Raw genomic sequence first — 18,566 nt, 5'->3', positions numbered from 1 at the left:
ATTCTGAACAAACCAGGTGGAGTGACCCTTTTAAAATGATTTAAAGATCAAGTCATTTATCTGCTCCAAGCTCAGCCATCATAGCACATTCCAAAGTCAAATCCTTTACAAAGGTTGGCAAGGCCCTAGGTGATCTGTAGGTCTGCTTTCAACCCCTCTTATCTATGAATTCATCTCCTTCTACTCTGGTTTGCTCACTAGCCTCCAGTTATGCGCGCTTCTTTGCCATTCCTACAACTTCCCACATACGCTTCCACCTTTGGTACAATTCAAGTATCTGCTCAAATTTACCTTCTCAATGAGGCCAACACTGACAATCCTGTCAAAAATTGCAACACATCCTCAACCTGCCTGCCCTCACAATTCTCCTCTCCTGTGCTACATTTTCTTTTTCCATACTTTATCAGTTTATAATTTATTCATATGGTTATTGCTTGTCTTTTTCCACAAGAATGTAATCACCCCCACCATCCTGCTCACCACTTACGGTGTATCATAATGAATAACAGTAAACAGAACTGCACAATAAATTATTTAGGTAGTTCCACATTAGGGCAACCTCTGGAGAGAAGTTTGCGATGGAGTTGAGTAACAAAGTTGAGATATGAGGAAGAATATGAATTTCACAGGAAAAAGCAGGCCTGCATGGTAGGGAACACATGTACCACACATCTGTTACCTCCCATTGACTTTGGTTGTTAGATGTAAATGTAAACCAAATGTGAGTTCACATTACTTCATCTGTTCTGTCTGACACCATCATTAGAGAAAAGAAATCCTGAAGTAAGCAGGTTAAGACAAGAACTGTCCTTATCTGTTGATGCAATATTCTATTAAAGAATCTGATACTAGAATCTTAAATTCTTTCAATCTCTGAATTATATTGTCAGGGCTAATCGTTGGGGCTTCTTTTCCTAGCTGTCAGTTTTCCTTAAATGTCTGACATTCTTTGGACATCAGTATGTGTTTATGAAGGATTAGATCAATTGCACAGATAGCTGAGAAAAGCAGTTTTTTCAGCAGTTATGTGTCTGCATTAGATCTCCTTTTTGAATAGAAGCGATGGTTCTCTGTAATATTGTCAGGCAGTGGCCAATCACAGCTCACTGCAGCCTTAAACTCCTCCCACCTCAGCTTCCAGAGTATCTGGGATTATGGGTGCACGTCATCACACCCGGCTAAATTGTCAGGATTTTTTAACCAGCAGGTGCCCACAGGTGAGCATGTGGTCTGCATGCAGAGAAGTTGTTTCCCACCAAGCCAACATAAGGAGGCTTTACTCTGGGAGTGCTGCCATGTCTCACCAGCACCCTCTTGACCTTCAAGTGAAAATTCACTTCACCTTTATTCTGCCTTCACCTCACACCCTAATACCCTCAACTGGGAAGTCCTCCCCCATATAACCCCTTTCTTTCAAGACTTGTTTAGTCCCTTGCCTGAGGAAAAAGTTACTTTTGTTAACAACTGTTTACCTGGAGGGAGTAGCAAAGAGCAGAGCTTTCCAATGCAGTTCTTCAATAAATTAATATGAATGAATTCTGTACCCTCACCCAAATCCAATCCTTAAAGCTTCTCCAGGACATCCTGATTGTGGTTTTTCTGATTTATCTCCCAAACCACATTCTTCTGCTTTATATATTACTGGAATGTCTCAAAACTTGATTTTTTAAAAAATAGGCTACAGATAATCCTCAGCCCAAAATTCAAGGTATAGCTAATTTTATTATTATCAAACAAAACTAGTAGATATAACTTCCAGGAAATAAGTTACATAAATATAACAGAATAAATTCATTTTCTTAAGTTTCAAATTAAAGATGATTAAGAAGTACAGCTTCATGTAAAGTTTCTGCTTTTTCTCAACCACGCCTAAAAAGGAAAGAACTGGCAGCAGGAACACTTGCTCCTAGCAAACAAATACAACAAAATTATAATTAAAAAGATCTTCAAGCTATCAAAATTTGTGAGAGAAGGATGGTAAGAATGCAGTAGAAATTACCAAATGACAAACAAAATCCTATCAGTTTTCAGGTTAGTCAAAAGTAACTTCATGAATATAGCCTGTGATCAGCATATGTCCCATAGCTTATATGCCCTCTATACCTCCAGAGTTGCATAATAAACTTTTAACAATAAAACAACAACGAATATCAGGTTGTAAATATTTATATTTCTCTCACATACAATGTTGTATGAGACATTTGTTTTAATATGTATCCATAGGATTAATACTCATATGGAGTATAACGTGGAAAAGTGCAGAACTAAAGAAATAAGTCTATCCGAAAACAAAAGCACACATTTCTCAGGATTTAAAAATATTGCACATAGTAAGGTTGCACAGAAATTACTGGCTGGTTTTACAAACAGAATGAGGTATCAGTCAATCTCTAGATAAAGATGAGTAGAGAGAGGATAAACTACACACACAAACACATAAATCCATACTAAGACCTAAGAGTGCCAACAACTAAAAAAGAAATATGAAAAAGATATATAAGTAGCTACGATTTCAACACTACAAAACCATTTTTAGCCTAGGACCAAACACATTACAATCTCTTGGCAATATTTTGTTAAGTTTTCAACTTTTTTCCAGCCTAAATGACTATGGGCAATAAAACCATTTCCTTTACCCCAGTTCTACTGTAGAAAGGCACAGTGCTGTGGTAAATATCAAACCATCCCTTTCTCAACCTTTCAGTAGCAATTAACCAAGATACTGTTCTCCTTTGCTGAATGACTCAGTTACACAGTTTCATGTACATTCTGCAACGCAAGTCACAGATGTTATAGAACATGCAACTTTGAATTAGTAAAGGTTTCACTGCAAAAATCATTAAGTTCACACAATTTAAATCTACAATTAACTTTTAAAGTTTAACCAGGTAAACTCAATATTTTCTTGGTAATAAAACTGCTGATATTAGTGAGCCCAAGGGCAGGTAGAGAAAAAGGACTAGGCAAAATTACGTGTTTTTTAAAGAAACTTTCCTAATCCGGGAAATAATTAGCATTTTGTCTACTCGTTGAATGTTGAATTTGTCAAAAAAAACCCACAAAACTCTTAAATATATTTAATAGCTATATCAAATTGTTTAAAGTGAAATCATGCACTTGTCAAAATAGTTCACAGAAAATTGTTTAGCATCAAAGATAATGAGAAAGAGTCAACCAGTTGGATTTAGTGAAAACAGAAAAAGAACTACTGTCCTGAACAGTCAGTGTATGTAGTAACCATATTTCCTCTTCGTTGAGTGACAGTCCTGCAGTGCTTGCTAGATCCATGAAATCTATTTTCAGTCTGTACTGTATGCCGATTGGTAGGGTCAAAACCACTGAAAGAAAACATTTTCTCCATATCTTCAAACATGTCATCAAATAATCCACCTCCAAAAGAAAACTCTTGGAAATGATGCCTTTGTCTACTGGAACCACCATCCTGGCGTGTCTGGAAATGATTTTCAAAATGCTTCTTGGATCGAGTGTTTTGGTTTTGACCAAAAAAGCCGAAGTCTTTAAATAAGTCATCAAAATTGAAGTTAAATGACTGCTCAAAAGAACTTCCACTACCTCTTTGTCCTTTACCATTAGTAAAAGCACTGTGTCCAAGTGTATCATACTCTTTTCGTCTATTAGCATCTGAGAGTGTTTCATATGCTGAAAGAGACAAAAATATTTTTAGTAACTGAAGGTAAAATATTCAAAATTACATATATTCAAATCTCTTCAAGTAAGTGAACTGAATACTATTATTTTAGGGAAGAATTTCACATCAGAAATAAAAGCAAAACACTACAAATATAAGCATCAAGTTAATCAAAGTTATAAAACAAGGCAGAAACTGTCTTATTAACTGTTGTATTATCAGCAGTTGGCACAATGCCATCTGTAATACTCAATAAATAGTTATTAAATGTTACCATTACTACAAATAAACATGTGGGCAACAATTAGAGTTCTTTAATCTTCATATTATTTGTGTGAAATAATTAATTGTATTAAAAAATTAAACCATCAACTATAACCAATTAATAGGAATTAAGATTTTGCACCTCCTTACTAAAGTAAATTGTTTAATTCTAACTCCCTACTCAGTTACCTCCACCCAACAATAATTACTGAATGCTCAGCAGGTGCAATTTGTTTTAGAGCTAGTCTGAAGTCAAAATTTGTTTCAATTTTTTCTTTAAAGACAAATATGGCTTTGAAAAGTAGATCAAGTGAATAAAGAACTTTAGAGTCTAGTTTAATTTTTAAGTATTTAATGTTTAAAATGTAAAATATTCTGTTTCAAAAGTTAATTGATAAGAATTTTGAGTACCTAAAATTCTTTGTCATAGAAACAACAGTGATCTTATAAATAATATAGAATAGATTTTCAATATTTTTAGATATGTATACCAATAAAATTATCTACTAGTCTTTCATATATTTATTCAGGAATCAAAGCATCTGTGATAAGAAAATAATCTCAGAGAATCACCCAATATTGATACATAAATCCCACTCCACCTCCCATCTCCACAAAACCTTCAAATACAAACACTTGTTAGCTATCATTCTCCTTACTAGTTAATACCCATGACAGTTCAGAGATTATCATTTATTTACCTTCTGCAATCTCTCTGAATTTTGCTTCAGCATCCGGGCTCTTATTTTTGTCAGGGTGGTACTTCATGGCCAACTTGTGAAAGGCCTTCTTGATTTGGCGCTCTGATGCCGATTTTGGCACACCTAAGATATCATAGTAGCTTTTTGAGGCCAGAATTAATTCTGTTATCATTAAAATGCAGATTGCAAAGATGAAAATTGACTGGGGAGTAGCCATTTCGAATATCCTAAAACAGAAAAGAAAAAAAAATGTTATGGATGGAGCTAATCTTAAAACTTTTTTCTTTTAAAAGAAATCCAACACAAGGTAAACCTAATGCAGTATCAAAATCCTAAGCATACAGTATCTATTACCTGTTCCCATGTAATTTCACTTATAGTTTTATAACTCCCAAACTGGCTTAACCTTATTGAGAACAAAAATAATTCTTGGCTTTGTCTGTCTACTAATACTCTGGCCATACACACAGGAGATAGAAAATTATCAATAACTGACTTTTAACCAGTTTATATTGAAGATTCATCATATGCAAGCATTGTAAGAAAAAAAAAGAAAACCAAATAATATAAGATCCCACCTTTCCTTTCAAGAATTCATATCCTGAAAGTAATAATGTATTTAACTTTACAGAAAAAAAAAAAAACATTAAAAAAAAAAAAAGGTGGAGCACCAAGGTAAATAGCCCAGTATATCTAAATTAGTATTAATCTCGCTCTAAAAATTCAGCTTTCATTTCAGCAGGTGAGCCAAGGACTGCAAATAGAGAATCTTAATATCACAATACTAATACTGACAATACAACAGAATGTTGTCTTTTTCCCAAATGTAAGATCCCAAATGTTTAACCAGGAAGCATGGCTAAATATTGTTTAAAACTCATGATGAACAGAATTTAAGATTTCTGCTAAAGCTGCCAGAAAAATGAATTTTGATAGCTTGTACTGTGGTTAAGGCAGATTCCTACTTTCAAATTCAGTAGTTAAAATACTTGTTTTACCTTTAAACCATTAAAGAAATGTTAACTTAGAATTCTTGACAATATGTATTCAATGACTTAAGACTCAAAACGAAGGGATGGATCCTGTTTTTTGAATACCGTACCACCAGAGTCTTTGGTAACCTATGATGCCATAATAAGGCTGACGAAAAACACTACGGTTTGTGGAAATTGCCTGGCTTCCTCTCCAGCGGCCTTCCCTGAGAGTAATTAGCAGGCAGGTAGATTACTTATTTCCAGAGAGTTACTCGTAGTCACGGGTACCAAGGATCAAGAACCACCTCTCGGTTTAAGGAACACAAACAGTGTGTCCCATGGACGCTGCGTCAACTGCAGGTTGCTCCCTAGTCAAAGGGCGGATCTAAAACTTACAGGGAGGCGCCTCACTGGTTCAGCAGACGTTATTCCACGGTCTCAAGGTGGACATCTAATGATTTTTTTTTAGCAGACTAGTCTTGTATTGTACAGACTTCTCATCCCCAAGACGGCCCCGCCAGCCAGCAGCCCGTGCCTTATTCCCCAGCCTCGGTGGGCGACTGGGCTGGACCCTCCAACCTTCACCTAAAGGCGACTGGCACCATCCCTGCCCGCCCAGGCCCCGCCGTAGAAGCTGCCCGAGACCCGGGCTCTAGTCCGGCGCCCGTGAAAGGCAGCGCCACAACCCAAAACACGATTCTGGGATGCGGCTCTCTCCGTTCTTCCATTCTCTCGGCCAAAAACATGCAGCCCACTGTCCCTGCGGCGACCGTGGCGGACACCGATGCCAAATCAGCTCACAAAGACAGGCCTGGGCTACGGGGACCCTGCTAACTTCCCTCCCCACGACCCCGGCCTCGTCCCTCACCTGCACCCTCCGACTACTGCTGCTCCTCCACAGAGCTGAGGCGCTGGCGACCCTGACGATCGGCTCGGGTCGGCTGCTTGGGCCCGGCCCCTCACCGCGGCCTCCCGGAGCTGGCTTGCGCCCTAATCACGGTCGTACACCGACCTAGCGCTCCTCCTTCACCGTCAGCACCCAGTCCCCTCTCAGCCAGCTCCTCACTGGCAGGAGGTAGCCCCTGGCGCCACCACCTCAGAAGACCTACACGAAACGCTTCCCCATTGGCTTATGCCTCCTCACGTGATCCCGGCGCCCTACGCGCACGTGGAAAACTGTTGTTGCCGCTAGGGCTGTGCGCCACTTCCGGCCCCAACCCCCGAAAAGGCGGTGCTTAAACCGCCGGAGGCGGAAGTGAGTAGACAGACAAGGCGGCTTTCCCGGCGGATGCTGGCGCAGGCGCAGTGGCTCGAGAGGCCTGGACCTGTGGCGCAACCTCAGTGAGGAGGGCCGCCCTGCACCCGTTGCCGGCCCCGGTCTCCAGGGGCCTCACCGGAGTGATGCCCCGCTATTGCGCAGCGATTTGTTGTAAGAACCGCCGGGGACGAAACAATAAAGACCGGAAGCTGAGTTTTTATCCGTAAGTTGTTTCTGGAGCAGAAGCGTCAGCCTCGCCGTGAGGCCTTGGACCTGCGGCCTTTGGGCTTGGGTGTCTCCTGTCCGCTCTGCCAGTGAGTCCTCAGCTCTCCGTACGTGGCCCGTCGCCCGCGGCAAGACGGAGGGAAGGCGCTAGTTCAGTTTACCTAGCAATGCCCTTCTTGCGCGAGGACTGCGGGCTGGTGGCGAGGCCCAGGAGCCTGTTTGGGTGTTAACAGTAAAAACAGTAAAGTTTGCGCGGGCTTCTGTGGTTTTCAGAGTCTTTTCCCCACCTCACGTGATCTCATTTCATTGAACAACATTAACCACCATTTAAGATACGCGAAACCTGCGAAGTGGAAAGGTGCAAGCAAAGTTAATTTACACCCCCCGCGAGGTAGGTCGCATAGGTTTAATTTCATTCCACTTTTCTCCTGAGGAAACTGAGGCCCGGAATGATTAGGTAACCGACCTTGAAAGTTTAGTGTGAGAGCCAGAATTATAAACTAGTCTTCTGCTTAGGGCTGTAGATACTCTGCAGAGAACAAGGTTTTATTCTGTTACTCTGAATTACTAGAGCCACAATATATTTCCATCAAACTATTGAAGCACTGATTTTTATTCAGAAGTACAGAAAAGCAGTGTCGTATAATAATTAGGGGTCCAGGCTTCAATGCTAGATCCTGGTTCCACTGTTCTGTAGCTTAATGACCTCTTGGAAAGTATTTAAGCTTCGGTGGCTCACATATCTCATCTATAACATGGAGATGTTAATAGTACTTACATGATTAATAACACATGAAAAGCAACATGTTTAAAATACTGCATTTCCATTTTTTCTTGTATTTAAAAACAATTCATTTAGATCTAACCTCGTTCAGATTTTCAGCAGTTGTTTTGTGCTCATTTTACTTTAGACCTGAAGGACTTATTCACTAATGATTCAGCTTCTTTCCAGTATTTTAATTAATGGGAAAAAAAAAAACTGATAACCCCACCAGGTGCAGTGGCTCACGCCTATAATCCCAGCACTTTGGGAGGCCGAGGTGGGCAGATCACCTGAGGTCGGGAGTTCGAGACCAGCCTGACCAACATGGAGAAACCCCCGTCTCTACTAAAAATACAAAATTAGCCGGGCGTGGTGGCGCATGCCTGTGATCTCAGCTACTCGGGAGGCTGAGGCAGGAGAATCACTTGAACCCGGGAGGTGGAGGTTGAGGTGAGCCAAGATCACACCATTGCACCACAGCCCGGGCAACAGGAGCGAAACTCCGTCTCAAAAGAAAAAAAAACTGATAACCCCGAGTAATTCACAATCCATGGCAATATTTCCAGGACTGTCTCCCTTGAAGCCCAGCCTCAAGATGCAAAGAGATGTTTGGGGGAGGAAAACAATCTAATCCACTTTCAGTTTATAGGGAAATACTACTGTACTAATGGCTCTATCTCTGAAAATGTTTGTAGCGAAAGATCATGTTGAACTTGATTTAACCCTGTATTTCCCAGATTTATTTGGCCTTTGATATTGGAGATGGGGTATAACTCCACACTAAAATTTTTAACTAACCTTTGTGGACCTTACAGTAACTTTTTAGGAAGGAAAAAATAATGCAAGTGAATTGTAAAGATTTTTTTCACTGAAAATGTGAATTTAGTAAAAGTATTATTTCTAGGGTTTTTAAAAAATTTCTTGTGTAATCCACAAAATAAAAATTGAATTAGTTTTATTCTCTAGTAGCGTCAAACTTGAGTTTGCTCATGTTAACACTACAGCAAACTGTAGTTTAAATGTATATGAATTTCGGAATTCAGTTAATATAGTGTCCAGTTTGTACTGTGATTATCTTATTTTTTTGGGGAATTACATAAGACAATGAAACAAAATTATCAAATGAATTGAACCAATATAAAGACATAATTTATTCAGGAAACATGATCAAGATTTCTCAGAGATTTACCTATTGAAGCAATACAATCCAGTAACCAATAAGGATATTCACAAAGTATTTTTTTAATGAGTTGATAACTTAGCATATAGGTACAATGGAGATAATTTGCAAACAGCATCCATATATGTGAATTTACAGTAAAAAACATTATTGTAAAAGGCCTATTCTCATTTCAGTTGTAACAAAAGAAATGAATTTACCAATGGCCAGAAGAAGTCAGGTCCTCTAAAAGAAAATTTGTTTGCCTTTAAAATTCCTTTTCTGGTTATGCTTGTCATACTTACAACCTAATATTTGTAAAGTTAAAATATTTTTAAAACATGATTAATATTGTTTCCGTGGTTAGAATTTCCAAAGGTAGTTTATCTGATTTTTTTCTGTATGAGGATATCTGGATTAAAAGTTATATCTTACAGAGTACCCAGACTTTCCATGGCATCTTAAAAAGTTACCAGAATTTAGGGGGAAAAAATGATGCTACTACAAAATATAAGCTAAATGATTGGGACTGGGGGAAGGGAATGTATAACAGCTACATTTTATATGAGAAACCTTACATTGTTACTATTTTTAAAAACAGGAAATGATGTGTGGTGTCTTGGACTGTGTTCTTGGAAAATTACCAAATGGAATATAAACCATTTTCAAATATTGTTTTGTATACCTTGACCCAAACCTTTTTAGATTGATAGGAAAAACTTTCTATCAAATTCTGCCATACATTGTAATGTTAGCACCAACTCTAAATCCAGGTTATTGTCAGGTACAGGAACAAAATGTATACAGCACTGTCTTGCCATTTGTATTTGATTTGTTTCATATAAAATATCTGAGACTGTCCCTTTTAACATGTTCCATTCTTTTCTTGTATCAGAGTTTCTCCTTCAGAACTTGAAATTTGGAGTTCCCAGTTCATTCGTTATAGAAGTATAGTACTGTTAGACTAGATTACTTATAGATAGAATTAAAGCTGATGCTAGTAAAGAGAATATTTTTAGTACTCTTTCAGCTAAATCATTTGTTTGAAATAACATCTTATTTTTTAAATATTAACATAAATAAGATTGTAAAGCTTAATACTGTCTTGAATTATACACAACAAGCCATTTGACATGTGGTGGTATTATGAAGTACATTTGAATAGGAATTTATAATTTATACAAAGATCTTTTCTAGTTCTAGGCAAACTGTACAGCAATATAAAAATGGAACATAATACATAGAAAATACAAATAGATTTTGTCCTTTATAGGAACACATATATTCTACTTGAAGGGACTCTGAATTATGTTCAGCTCTTATCAGATAAGAGCCTTGGCTACATGTCTTACATCTTAGGCCTCTTACTGCAGAGATGATAATGGTACTAGTTGTCATGAAGATGCTCTTATTTGGTAGGGATGGTTGCCTTCCTCTTGTACTTACTTGATGCATAGGTTACCCAGATATATAGGGTTGGAATTTGGCAAAATTGTAAAAATATAGCAAAGTTTTCCCTTTTTTCTTCTTTTTTTTTTTAAATTCCAGATTTCCTCTACATGACAAAGAAAGACTGGAAAAGTGGTTAAAGAATATGAAGCGAGATTCATGGGTTCCCAGTAAATACCAGTTTCTATGTAGTGACCATTTTACTCCTGACTCTCTTGACATCAGATGGGGTATTCGATATTTAAAACAAACTGCAGTTCCAACAATATTTTCTTTGCCTGAAGACAATCAGGTATTGCAGTATGGGAGAGGGGTAATGCTGAGCAGAGTGGCAGATTTCAGGGTGGCAGGTGGGAGAGTAAGAGGGAACTATAACTTGGGTAAACAGATACTTGGAAAAATGGGAGCACTAATTTGTGCTTTTACTAAAAGTGATAATTAAAAAAATTAAACTCATGAAGCACAGCTTAAGAGAAGCAAGAGATATACATTATTAAGTTATTAACACAAGTTCATGAGTTTTATTTTTTATACTTTTTTATTTTTTTGAGACAAGGTCTCATTCTGTCACCCTGGCTGGAGTGCAGTGGTGCGATCTCAGCTCACTGCAACCTCTGCCTTCCGGGTTCAAGCCATTCTCTTGCCTCAGCCTCCTAAGTAGCTGGGATTACAGGCGCCTGCCACCACGCCCGGCTAATTTTTGTATTTTTAGTAGGGATGGGGGTTTCACCATGTTAGCCAGGCTGGTCTTGAACTCCTGACCTCAGTTGATCTGCCTGCCTTGGCCTCCCAATATACTAGTCTTTTGAATGATCGGAAATGTTTCTGCCGTATATTGAATGGGATTAATGCTTTTTAGAAAATACTTTAAGGTATATGTATTCAGAAATTTTTTTAACTAAATAAATTTGCTTGGCCAGTGTACTGCTCAATATTATAATTAAATAGTGCTAGCATAATCAGCCAATAAAGGTCATCTTTTTCAGAACATGAAAATATTATTTTCTAGGGAAAAGACCCTTCTAAAAAAAAATCCCAGAAGAAAAACTTGGAAGATGAGAAAGAAGTATGCCCAAAAGCCAAGTCAGAAGAATCATTTGTATTAAATGAGACAAAGAAAAATATAGTTAACACAAATGTGCCCCCTCAACATCCAGAATTACTTCATTCATCTTCCTTGGTAAAGCCACCAGATCCCAAAACAGGAAGTATACAAAATAACATGTTAACTCTTAATCTAGTTAAACAACATACTGGGAAACCAGAATCTACCTTGGAAACATCAGTTAACCAAGATACAGGTGTAGGTGGTTTTCACACATGTTTTGAGAATCTAAATTCTACAACTATTACTTTGACAACTTCAAATTCAGAAAGTATTCATCAATCTTTGGAAACCCAAGAAGTTCTTGAAGTAACTACCAGTCATCTTGCTAATCCAAACTTTACAAGTAATTCCATGGAAATAAAGTCAGCACAGGAAAATCCATTCTTATTCAGCACAATTAATCAAACAGTTGAAGAATTAAACACAAATGAATCTGTTATTGCCATTTTTGTACCTGCTGAAAATTCTAAACCTTCAGTTAATTCTTTTATATCTGCACAAAAAGAAACCACAGAAATGGAAGACACAGACATTGAAGACTCCTTGTATAAGGATGTAGACTATGGGACAGAAGTGTTACAAATTGAACATTCTTACTGCAGACAAGATATAAATAAGGAACATCTTTGGCAGAAAGTCTCTAAGCTACATTCAAAGATAACTCTTCTAGAGTTAAAAGAGCAACAAACTCTAGGTAGATTGAAGTCTTTGGAAGCTCTTATAAGGCAGCTAAAGCAGGAAAACTGTCTATCTGAAGAAAACGTCAAGATTATAGGAAACCATTTTACAACATATGAAGTCACTATGATATAGAATAACTAGGTTTTAAAACTATGGCTGTTAAATAAGCTTTTTCCAGCCAAACCAAACTACATGTAAAGTGAACTTTTTCCTGTATAAAGTTCTCATCTTAATGAACCTATGATAGTGTTGTGAAGTTATGAACTGTATCCTATTCTTGTAATGCTCATTTAAGAAAAACCAGAGAGTTGGACTGGAGAGAAAAGCAGTTTTATTACTTGATAATTTTCCAAATTAAGATTTAGCACATAGAAGGATTCAGTTGTAACATGAGAAAACAAAGAAGTGTTGAAAGAGCACAGACTAGAAGTCAGGTTCAGCAGTCAGTCCTGGTTCTACCACTGGCATATGACTTGGGCAAGTTACTTATGATTGTGCCTCAGTCCCTAATTTGTAAAATAAGCACTTACTAGATTTCTAATTGTCTGGTTCTTTATAGTCCCTTCCCTTTTTATTAAGATACTTCTATTAGAACACATTTTCTGTAAGATAATATATACTTAATACTAGAAGTTGGCTAGAATTTGATGATATTAACTATATTATTTTCAATATTTATTGAATTCTGTGGCCTTTGACCTTTTGGCTATAGTTACATATTACAGTTATATTATCTGTAATAGAAAGGAAGATAAACCTTGTGAGATGGAGTCTCACTCTGTAACCCAGGCTGGAGTGCAGTGGCCTGATCTCGGCTCACTACAGCCTCTGCCTCCCAGGTTCAAGTGATTCTTCTGCCTCAGCCTCCTGAGTAGCTGGGATTACAGGCGCACACCACCACATCCAGCTTATTTTTGTATTTTTAGTAGAAACGGGGTTTCACCATGTTGGCCAGGCTGGCCTTGAACTCCTGACCCCAGGTGATCCACCTGCCTCAGCCTCCCAAAGTGCTGGGATTACAGGCGTGAGCCACCACGCCTGGCCAAGATAGAACTTTTATAATTTTATTCCAGTTGAACTAAACTAAGGAACCACCCATTAGCCCAGTTCTTAGGAGAGGTACTTCAAACTTGAAAGAATATGTGTTTTGGTAACTTACATGTGGCTAACCATCAAATACATAGTCATCTAAGCTAAACTTTCTGTATTTATACAGTTATAAACCAAAAATTTTAATGAGGTTAATTTTAAATATATTTTAGAAATCACAGTTTCTATCTGTTTCTTAGTAGATGTGGCCTTTAAAATATGTGCTTATTCATTGTTAAATTCCAGAATAATAGAGTAATACTTAATAGTGTACATTCCCACTTATGTATATTTTATTAAAATTTATAAGCAAGAAATTATACATAAGTGGTCATGATCTTAGGGAGACAAAGAATTGCTCTTAGGAAAGAGAAGTGATGGTAATGTAAATAAAAATACTGTTTATATTCACATGATTTTAAGAAAACTGTAAAAGCAAAGACTGTAGTAATGACACAAATGTAACAAATAGATGTTTTCTTAAAATTGGCAGTCAGTATAATTATGTTTCTGCTTATGATGTTGAGGAAGTTCTATGAGTCTGATTCTTAGTTTTCATATCTGTTAAGTAGAACATACTATTACTTACCTTAAAGGGTGGCTTTGAGAATTTTGTAAGGAACAAACATGTTTTTGGTTCTGGAATATAGGAGGTGCTCAATAAAAGTTGACTCTGGCAAATAATATTCTAATTGTTTTGTAAATGCATGATGATTATTTTTCGCCATATTTGACTTAGTTTCATTAGGCTAATATTAATCGGTACTATATGAAAGTGAGTCAGCTAATTATAAAAGATTAGAAGTGTCTTAGGTAACGATGGAAAAACTTAAAATTTTTGCGTAAATTATGGGCAGATAATTGATAGTTATTACACTGTTATTAAGTATTCCCATGTTGCATTTTGCAAATACTTAACAGATGAAAATAATCTTGAGTCACAATAAAGTAATGATATATTAACTCAAGTTTCAACAGTGTACATTGTAGTAATTTTCTGAAAGTTACAGGTTCCTCAGGAAAAATTTAAACTAGCTGTATTTCTTTAATAAATTATAAGTAAAAGTTGACTATCTCTTCTCTGAAAATCCAAAATGCTCCAAAATCTGAAACTTTTTTAGCACAAACATGACACGCAAAGGAAATGCTCACTAGGGCATTTCAGTCTTCAGGTTTTTGAATTGGGGATGCTCAGCTGTTAAGTGTACTGCAGATATTTCAAAATCTGAAAAACAGCACCCTTTCTGTATTCATGTCCATCCTTACTCTGATTCTCTGGACCATAATAATCATTCTCCAGTAAAACTTTGAACAACATTGCTCTTTTGCCTATTGTTCTCACTTGCCTAAACTACATTCCTGGTTGAGTTCAAATATCTCTTTGCCTTTTCCTACATCAGAAGAGGTGGTAAGATAGAAAAAAATCACATGATTGGACAGACTTGATTATAAATTCATGACCACAAATCAGATGAGCCCAACAGTGTTACTGTATTTTTCTAGTAAGTTCATAACCCCCCACTCAAATTCTCTCTCTCACTCCTCCCTTCGTTTCCTGCCTCTCCTTCCCACTTACCCAAGATGAGGATCTCATCACATGCTTCATTTAGAAAATCAAAACAATCATTAGCTCATCCTGTCTCTTATAAAGTCATTAATGGTCTTAAAACTAAAAACCAAAAATTATTTTTATTCCTGTATTTATTTGTTGAGGCCTAATGGATACAGGGTGCAGTATTTATTGCTGCCCACATCAGAATGAAAAAAATTGTCGTTTCACAATAATTTGTTTCTGTGGAAACCTGCAATCGTCCATGTAAGGGAATGGGCTGATGAAATTCAATACTTGTGTCACTTGAGGTAAAATAAGCAACAAATTTGTTCCTAAAACATACATTCTAAAATTGAAAGATTTCCTAGGATTTGGAGCAAGAAAGTCTTCAGAAATTTGTGAACCTCCTAAAAACTACAGTGAATATTCCTCAAAATCTGCATGGAAGAAAGTAAGGGTAAAATGAGATGGATGAAAGGGAAGAAATCTGGATGAAAGGGAGGGAGGGAAGGAGAGTGGATGAAAGGATTGTGGATGGATAGATGGGTGTGTTTAGGCTCCACCTTTTTGTTTAACAACTGTTCTTTCCTAGGTAGTAGCTAGAGTTCGAGTCTGTGAACAAAATCCAGTGAGGATTCTACAGTCCCCTCAACCTAAATGAGCAAAGCGGGAAATCCTGTGAACTGAATCTGGATTCCTCACTCCTATCTCAGTAAATAAGATACCCTAATTACTAAAAGACCCTCATCTGGTATAGGATGTGTATCTAAGATAAGTCTCAAAGTTTATTTTGCCAAGGTTAAGGATGTGCCCTTGACACAGCCTCAGGAGGCCCTGATGGCATGTGCCCAAGGTGGTTGGGGTACAGCTTGCTTGTATACATTTTAGGGAGACATGAGATATCAATATGTATAAGATGTACATTGTTGGTCTGGAAAAGCTGAGCAACTCAAAGCGGGGCTTCCAGGTCAAAAGTAGATAAGAGACAAAAGGTTGCATTCTTTTGAGTCCTTGATCAGCCTTCTGCTGAATACACAATTTAGCCTGGCTCAGTGAATCTGCATTTTTACATAAACAGTAGGGCAGGGGAAACAATCAGATGTGTAGGTCTCAGGTGAACCTCAGAGGGATGACTTTGAGTTCTGTCTGTCCTTTTCCACAAAGAATTTCCTTGTTGGCAAATTGTGAGGGAGGCATGTAGCTCTTGATAATTGTGGCTGTCTTATTTAGGAATAAAATGGGAGGCAGGTTTGCCTGACATAGTCCCAGATTGACTTTCCCTTGGCTTAGTGATTTGGGGGTCCTGAGATTTTCCTTTCCCAGATGTCAAGAACCAAGTCACTGTTTGGATCTGCTTATCACTAAATCCAGATTTTTGAACAATAAAAATAATACTGGCCAGTTGCAGTGGCCAGGCTCATGCCTGTTACCCCAGCACTTTGGGAGGTCCAGGTAGACAGATTGCTTGGACTTTGGAGTTAAAGACTAGCCTAGGCAACATGGCGAAACCCTGTCTCTACAAAAAAAAAAAAAAAAAAAAAAAAAAAAATTAGCCAGGCATAGTGGTGCATGCCTGTATTCCCAGTTACTCAGGAGTCTGAGGTGGGAGGATTGCTTGAGCTCAGGAGGTAGAAGCTACAGTGGGCTGAGATCGTGCTACTGCATTCCAGCCTGGGCACCAAAGTGAGACCGTGTCTTAAAAGAAAAAAGTATGTTGTTTCCTAATTTAGAATGTGTTTCATTCTCATCACTATCATGGCACATGCCTAAGGTTTCAGTCAGTGACCAAAGCAACACTTTAATAATGCAAGAGAGGATTTGAGTTAGGGTTCTTTTGGTTGCAAGGAACAAAAACTCAATCCAGCTCAAGAAAGGAAACAGGGAAGAACAGAACTGAAAGGCTCAAACCAGGGTCTTGGGAATCCAAACACAGAAGTTGCAGTACAGGCAGGCACAGTGGCTCACACCTGTAATCCCAACACTCTGGGGGGCCGAAGCAGGAGGATCACCTGAGGCCAAGAGTTTGAGACCAGCCTGGGCAACATAGTGAGACCCCGTCTCTACAAAAAATTTAAAAATTAGCTGGGCATGGTAGTTTGTGCTTTTAGTCCTAGCTACTCAGGAGGCTGAAGTGGGAGGATCTCTTGAGCCTAGGTCAAGGCTGCAGTGAGCCATGACTGCGCCACTGCACGCCAGCCTGGGCAACAGAGTGAGACCCTGTCACAAAAGAAGAAAAGTTGCAGTACAGTTGTGCCCCATAGTAAGTGGTTCTGGAAGACATCTGGAAAAGAGGCTCCCTCATGTCAACTGCCTCCTGAATGGCATCTGTTTCATACTCTCTCTCCCAGCCAAACCTTATAATCTCAGTTTATAAATAGGCCCCTAAGTTTCTCTACATTATGAATCTTCAGCTTCCTCTGTTAATTAGCTCAGTCATTCGGTTTTTAAATTCCAGATTTCCAAAAGAGGGATCCAACTGGACCTTGCATATATTTTTAAGCCAGTGGGTCTCTAGTAAACCTGTGAGTTGGCATCCTTTGGGTCCTGTCTTATAGGCTGCAGTTGCATCCAGTGAATAGGATGGGGAAGGGTCACATGATATAGAACAGACTCATCTACCTCAGTAAAGCCTTGAAAAGGAGCAATTTCCCTTTGAAAAAGAGGCTGTGGGTGAGCAAGCAGGTAACTTCTTTAGTTCTGTGCTGCTGTAAAATATGAACTATATGAGAATGACATCATTTGTACATCATTCTGTCCTTTGCAAACAAGGTCCTTCATGCCTTTCCTTGAGCTTGTAACTAAAGAAGTGGCCTACTAAGCCATTTCCCTGTTTCCAGAGAAAGTAAGAACCAGACAGTACTGTACAAGATAACATGTAATCTTATAAGAGAGTGAGTTTAAAGCTAATATGAACTAATAGTTTTAACATAATAAATTTAGAGCTATTCACATCCCCAAACAATTCTGAAATAACCTGAAGACATTAAGATCAAACTATAAATATTTAATGTTTTAATAAAAGAAGCTCTAAAATAGTGATATGGTTTGGCTTTGTGTCCCCACCTAAATTTTATCTCAAATTGTAATCCCCAGGTGTTGAGGGAGGGACCGTGGTGGGAGCTGATTGGATCATGGGGGCAGTTTTCCCCATGCTGTTCTTGTGATCATGAGTTCTTATGAGATCTGATGATTTTTATAAGGGGCTCTTCCACCTACTCTCACTCACTCTCTCTCTCTCCTGCCATCATGTAAAATGTGCCAGCTTCCCCTTATGCCATGATTGTAAGTTTCCTGAGGCCTCCCTAGCCATGTAGAACTGTGAGCCAATTATACCTCTTTTCCTTTATAAATTAGTCAGTCTCAGGTATTTCTTTATAGCAGTGTGAGAATGGACTAATACAAATAGTAATCTCACTTCATTCACAATCTCTTTCGTAGAAACCTTAAGGAGAAGGAACAATACATCATTAATCTGTTAGCACATCAGTTGTTTGGTTCCAAGGTTCAGGTTTTTAATAGTGTTTGTGGCATATATACGAATAGTATGCAATGTCTAATTAAATTCGGTGACCCTTTGTTCTCCTGCATCACTAGTGAATGTATTCACTTATTTCCTCTCTCCATAGAGACTACACCTTCGTATAATAAGAGAAAACACTCACATTTTCATGCTAGAAAGAAATCATTTTCTAAA

General features: G+C 38.0%; 2 protein-coding genes across 4 annotated transcripts; one reads left to right on the top strand and one right to left on the bottom strand.

Moving 5' to 3' along the window:
* Nucleotides 1-2,150: 2,150 nt before the first annotated feature.
* On the bottom strand, nt 2,151-6,970 carry DNAJB9 (DnaJ heat shock protein family (Hsp40) member B9). The gene is made up of 3 exons (XM_054494292.2): nt 6,457-6,970; nt 4,615-4,841; nt 2,151-3,660 (listed from the first exon to the last, which is right to left on the bottom strand). The coding sequence occupies exons 2-3, from the start codon at nt 4,829-4,831 to the stop codon at nt 3,206-3,208; spliced, it is 672 nt and encodes a 223-aa protein (XP_054350267.1). The 5' UTR covers nt 4,832-4,841; nt 6,457-6,970; the 3' UTR covers nt 2,151-3,205.
* Nucleotides 6,899-14,001, top strand: THAP5 (THAP domain containing 5). 3 transcript variants are annotated; one of them, XM_054494289.2, is made up of 3 exons: nt 6,899-7,069; nt 10,542-10,734; nt 11,452-14,001. In XM_054494289.2, exons 1-3 carry the CDS (start codon nt 6,990-6,992, stop codon nt 12,361-12,363), a joined length of 1,185 nt encoding a protein of 394 aa, XP_054350264.1. In that variant the 5' UTR covers nt 6,899-6,989; the 3' UTR covers nt 12,364-14,001. The 3 variants fall into 3 exon arrangements, with proteins under 3 accessions (XP_054350264.1, XP_063523795.1, XP_054350266.1); XM_063667725.1 differs by having other exon boundaries at nt 7,029-7,160; XM_054494291.2 differs by lacking the exon at nt 6,899-7,069 and adding an exon at nt 7,249-7,462.
* The last annotated feature ends 4,565 nt before the right edge of the window (nt 14,002-18,566 follow it).

Source organism: Pongo pygmaeus, chromosome 6 (genome assembly GCF_028885625.2).
Source record: "Pongo pygmaeus isolate AG05252 chromosome 6, NHGRI_mPonPyg2-v2.0_pri, whole genome shotgun sequence".
In the NCBI taxonomy this organism is placed as follows: domain Eukaryota; kingdom Metazoa; phylum Chordata; class Mammalia; order Primates; family Hominidae; genus Pongo; species Pongo pygmaeus.
This window is presented reverse-complemented; position numbering and strand designations above follow the sequence as displayed.

Bases quoted from the DNA above. Each gene is read 5' to 3' on its own strand.
- DNAJB9 (XM_054494292.2), bottom strand. From the start codon at position 4,831: ATGGCTACTCCCCAGTCAATTTTCATCTTTGCAATCTGCATTTTAATG. The intron at 3,661-4,614 runs GTAAATAAATGA...TGTCTCTTTCAG, and splicing joins ATTCAGAGAGATTGCAGAAG to CATATGAAACACTCTCAGAT.
- THAP5 (XM_054494289.2), top strand. From the start codon at position 6,990: ATGCCCCGCTATTGCGCAGCGATTTGTTGTAAGAACCGCCGGGGACGA. The intron at 7,070-10,541 runs GTAAGTTGTTTC...TTTAAATTCCAG, and splicing joins CGGAAGCTGAGTTTTTATCC to ATTTCCTCTACATGACAAAG. The intron at 10,735-11,451 runs GTATTGCAGTAT...ATTATTTTCTAG, and splicing joins CTTTGCCTGAAGACAATCAG to GGAAAAGACCCTTCTAAAAA.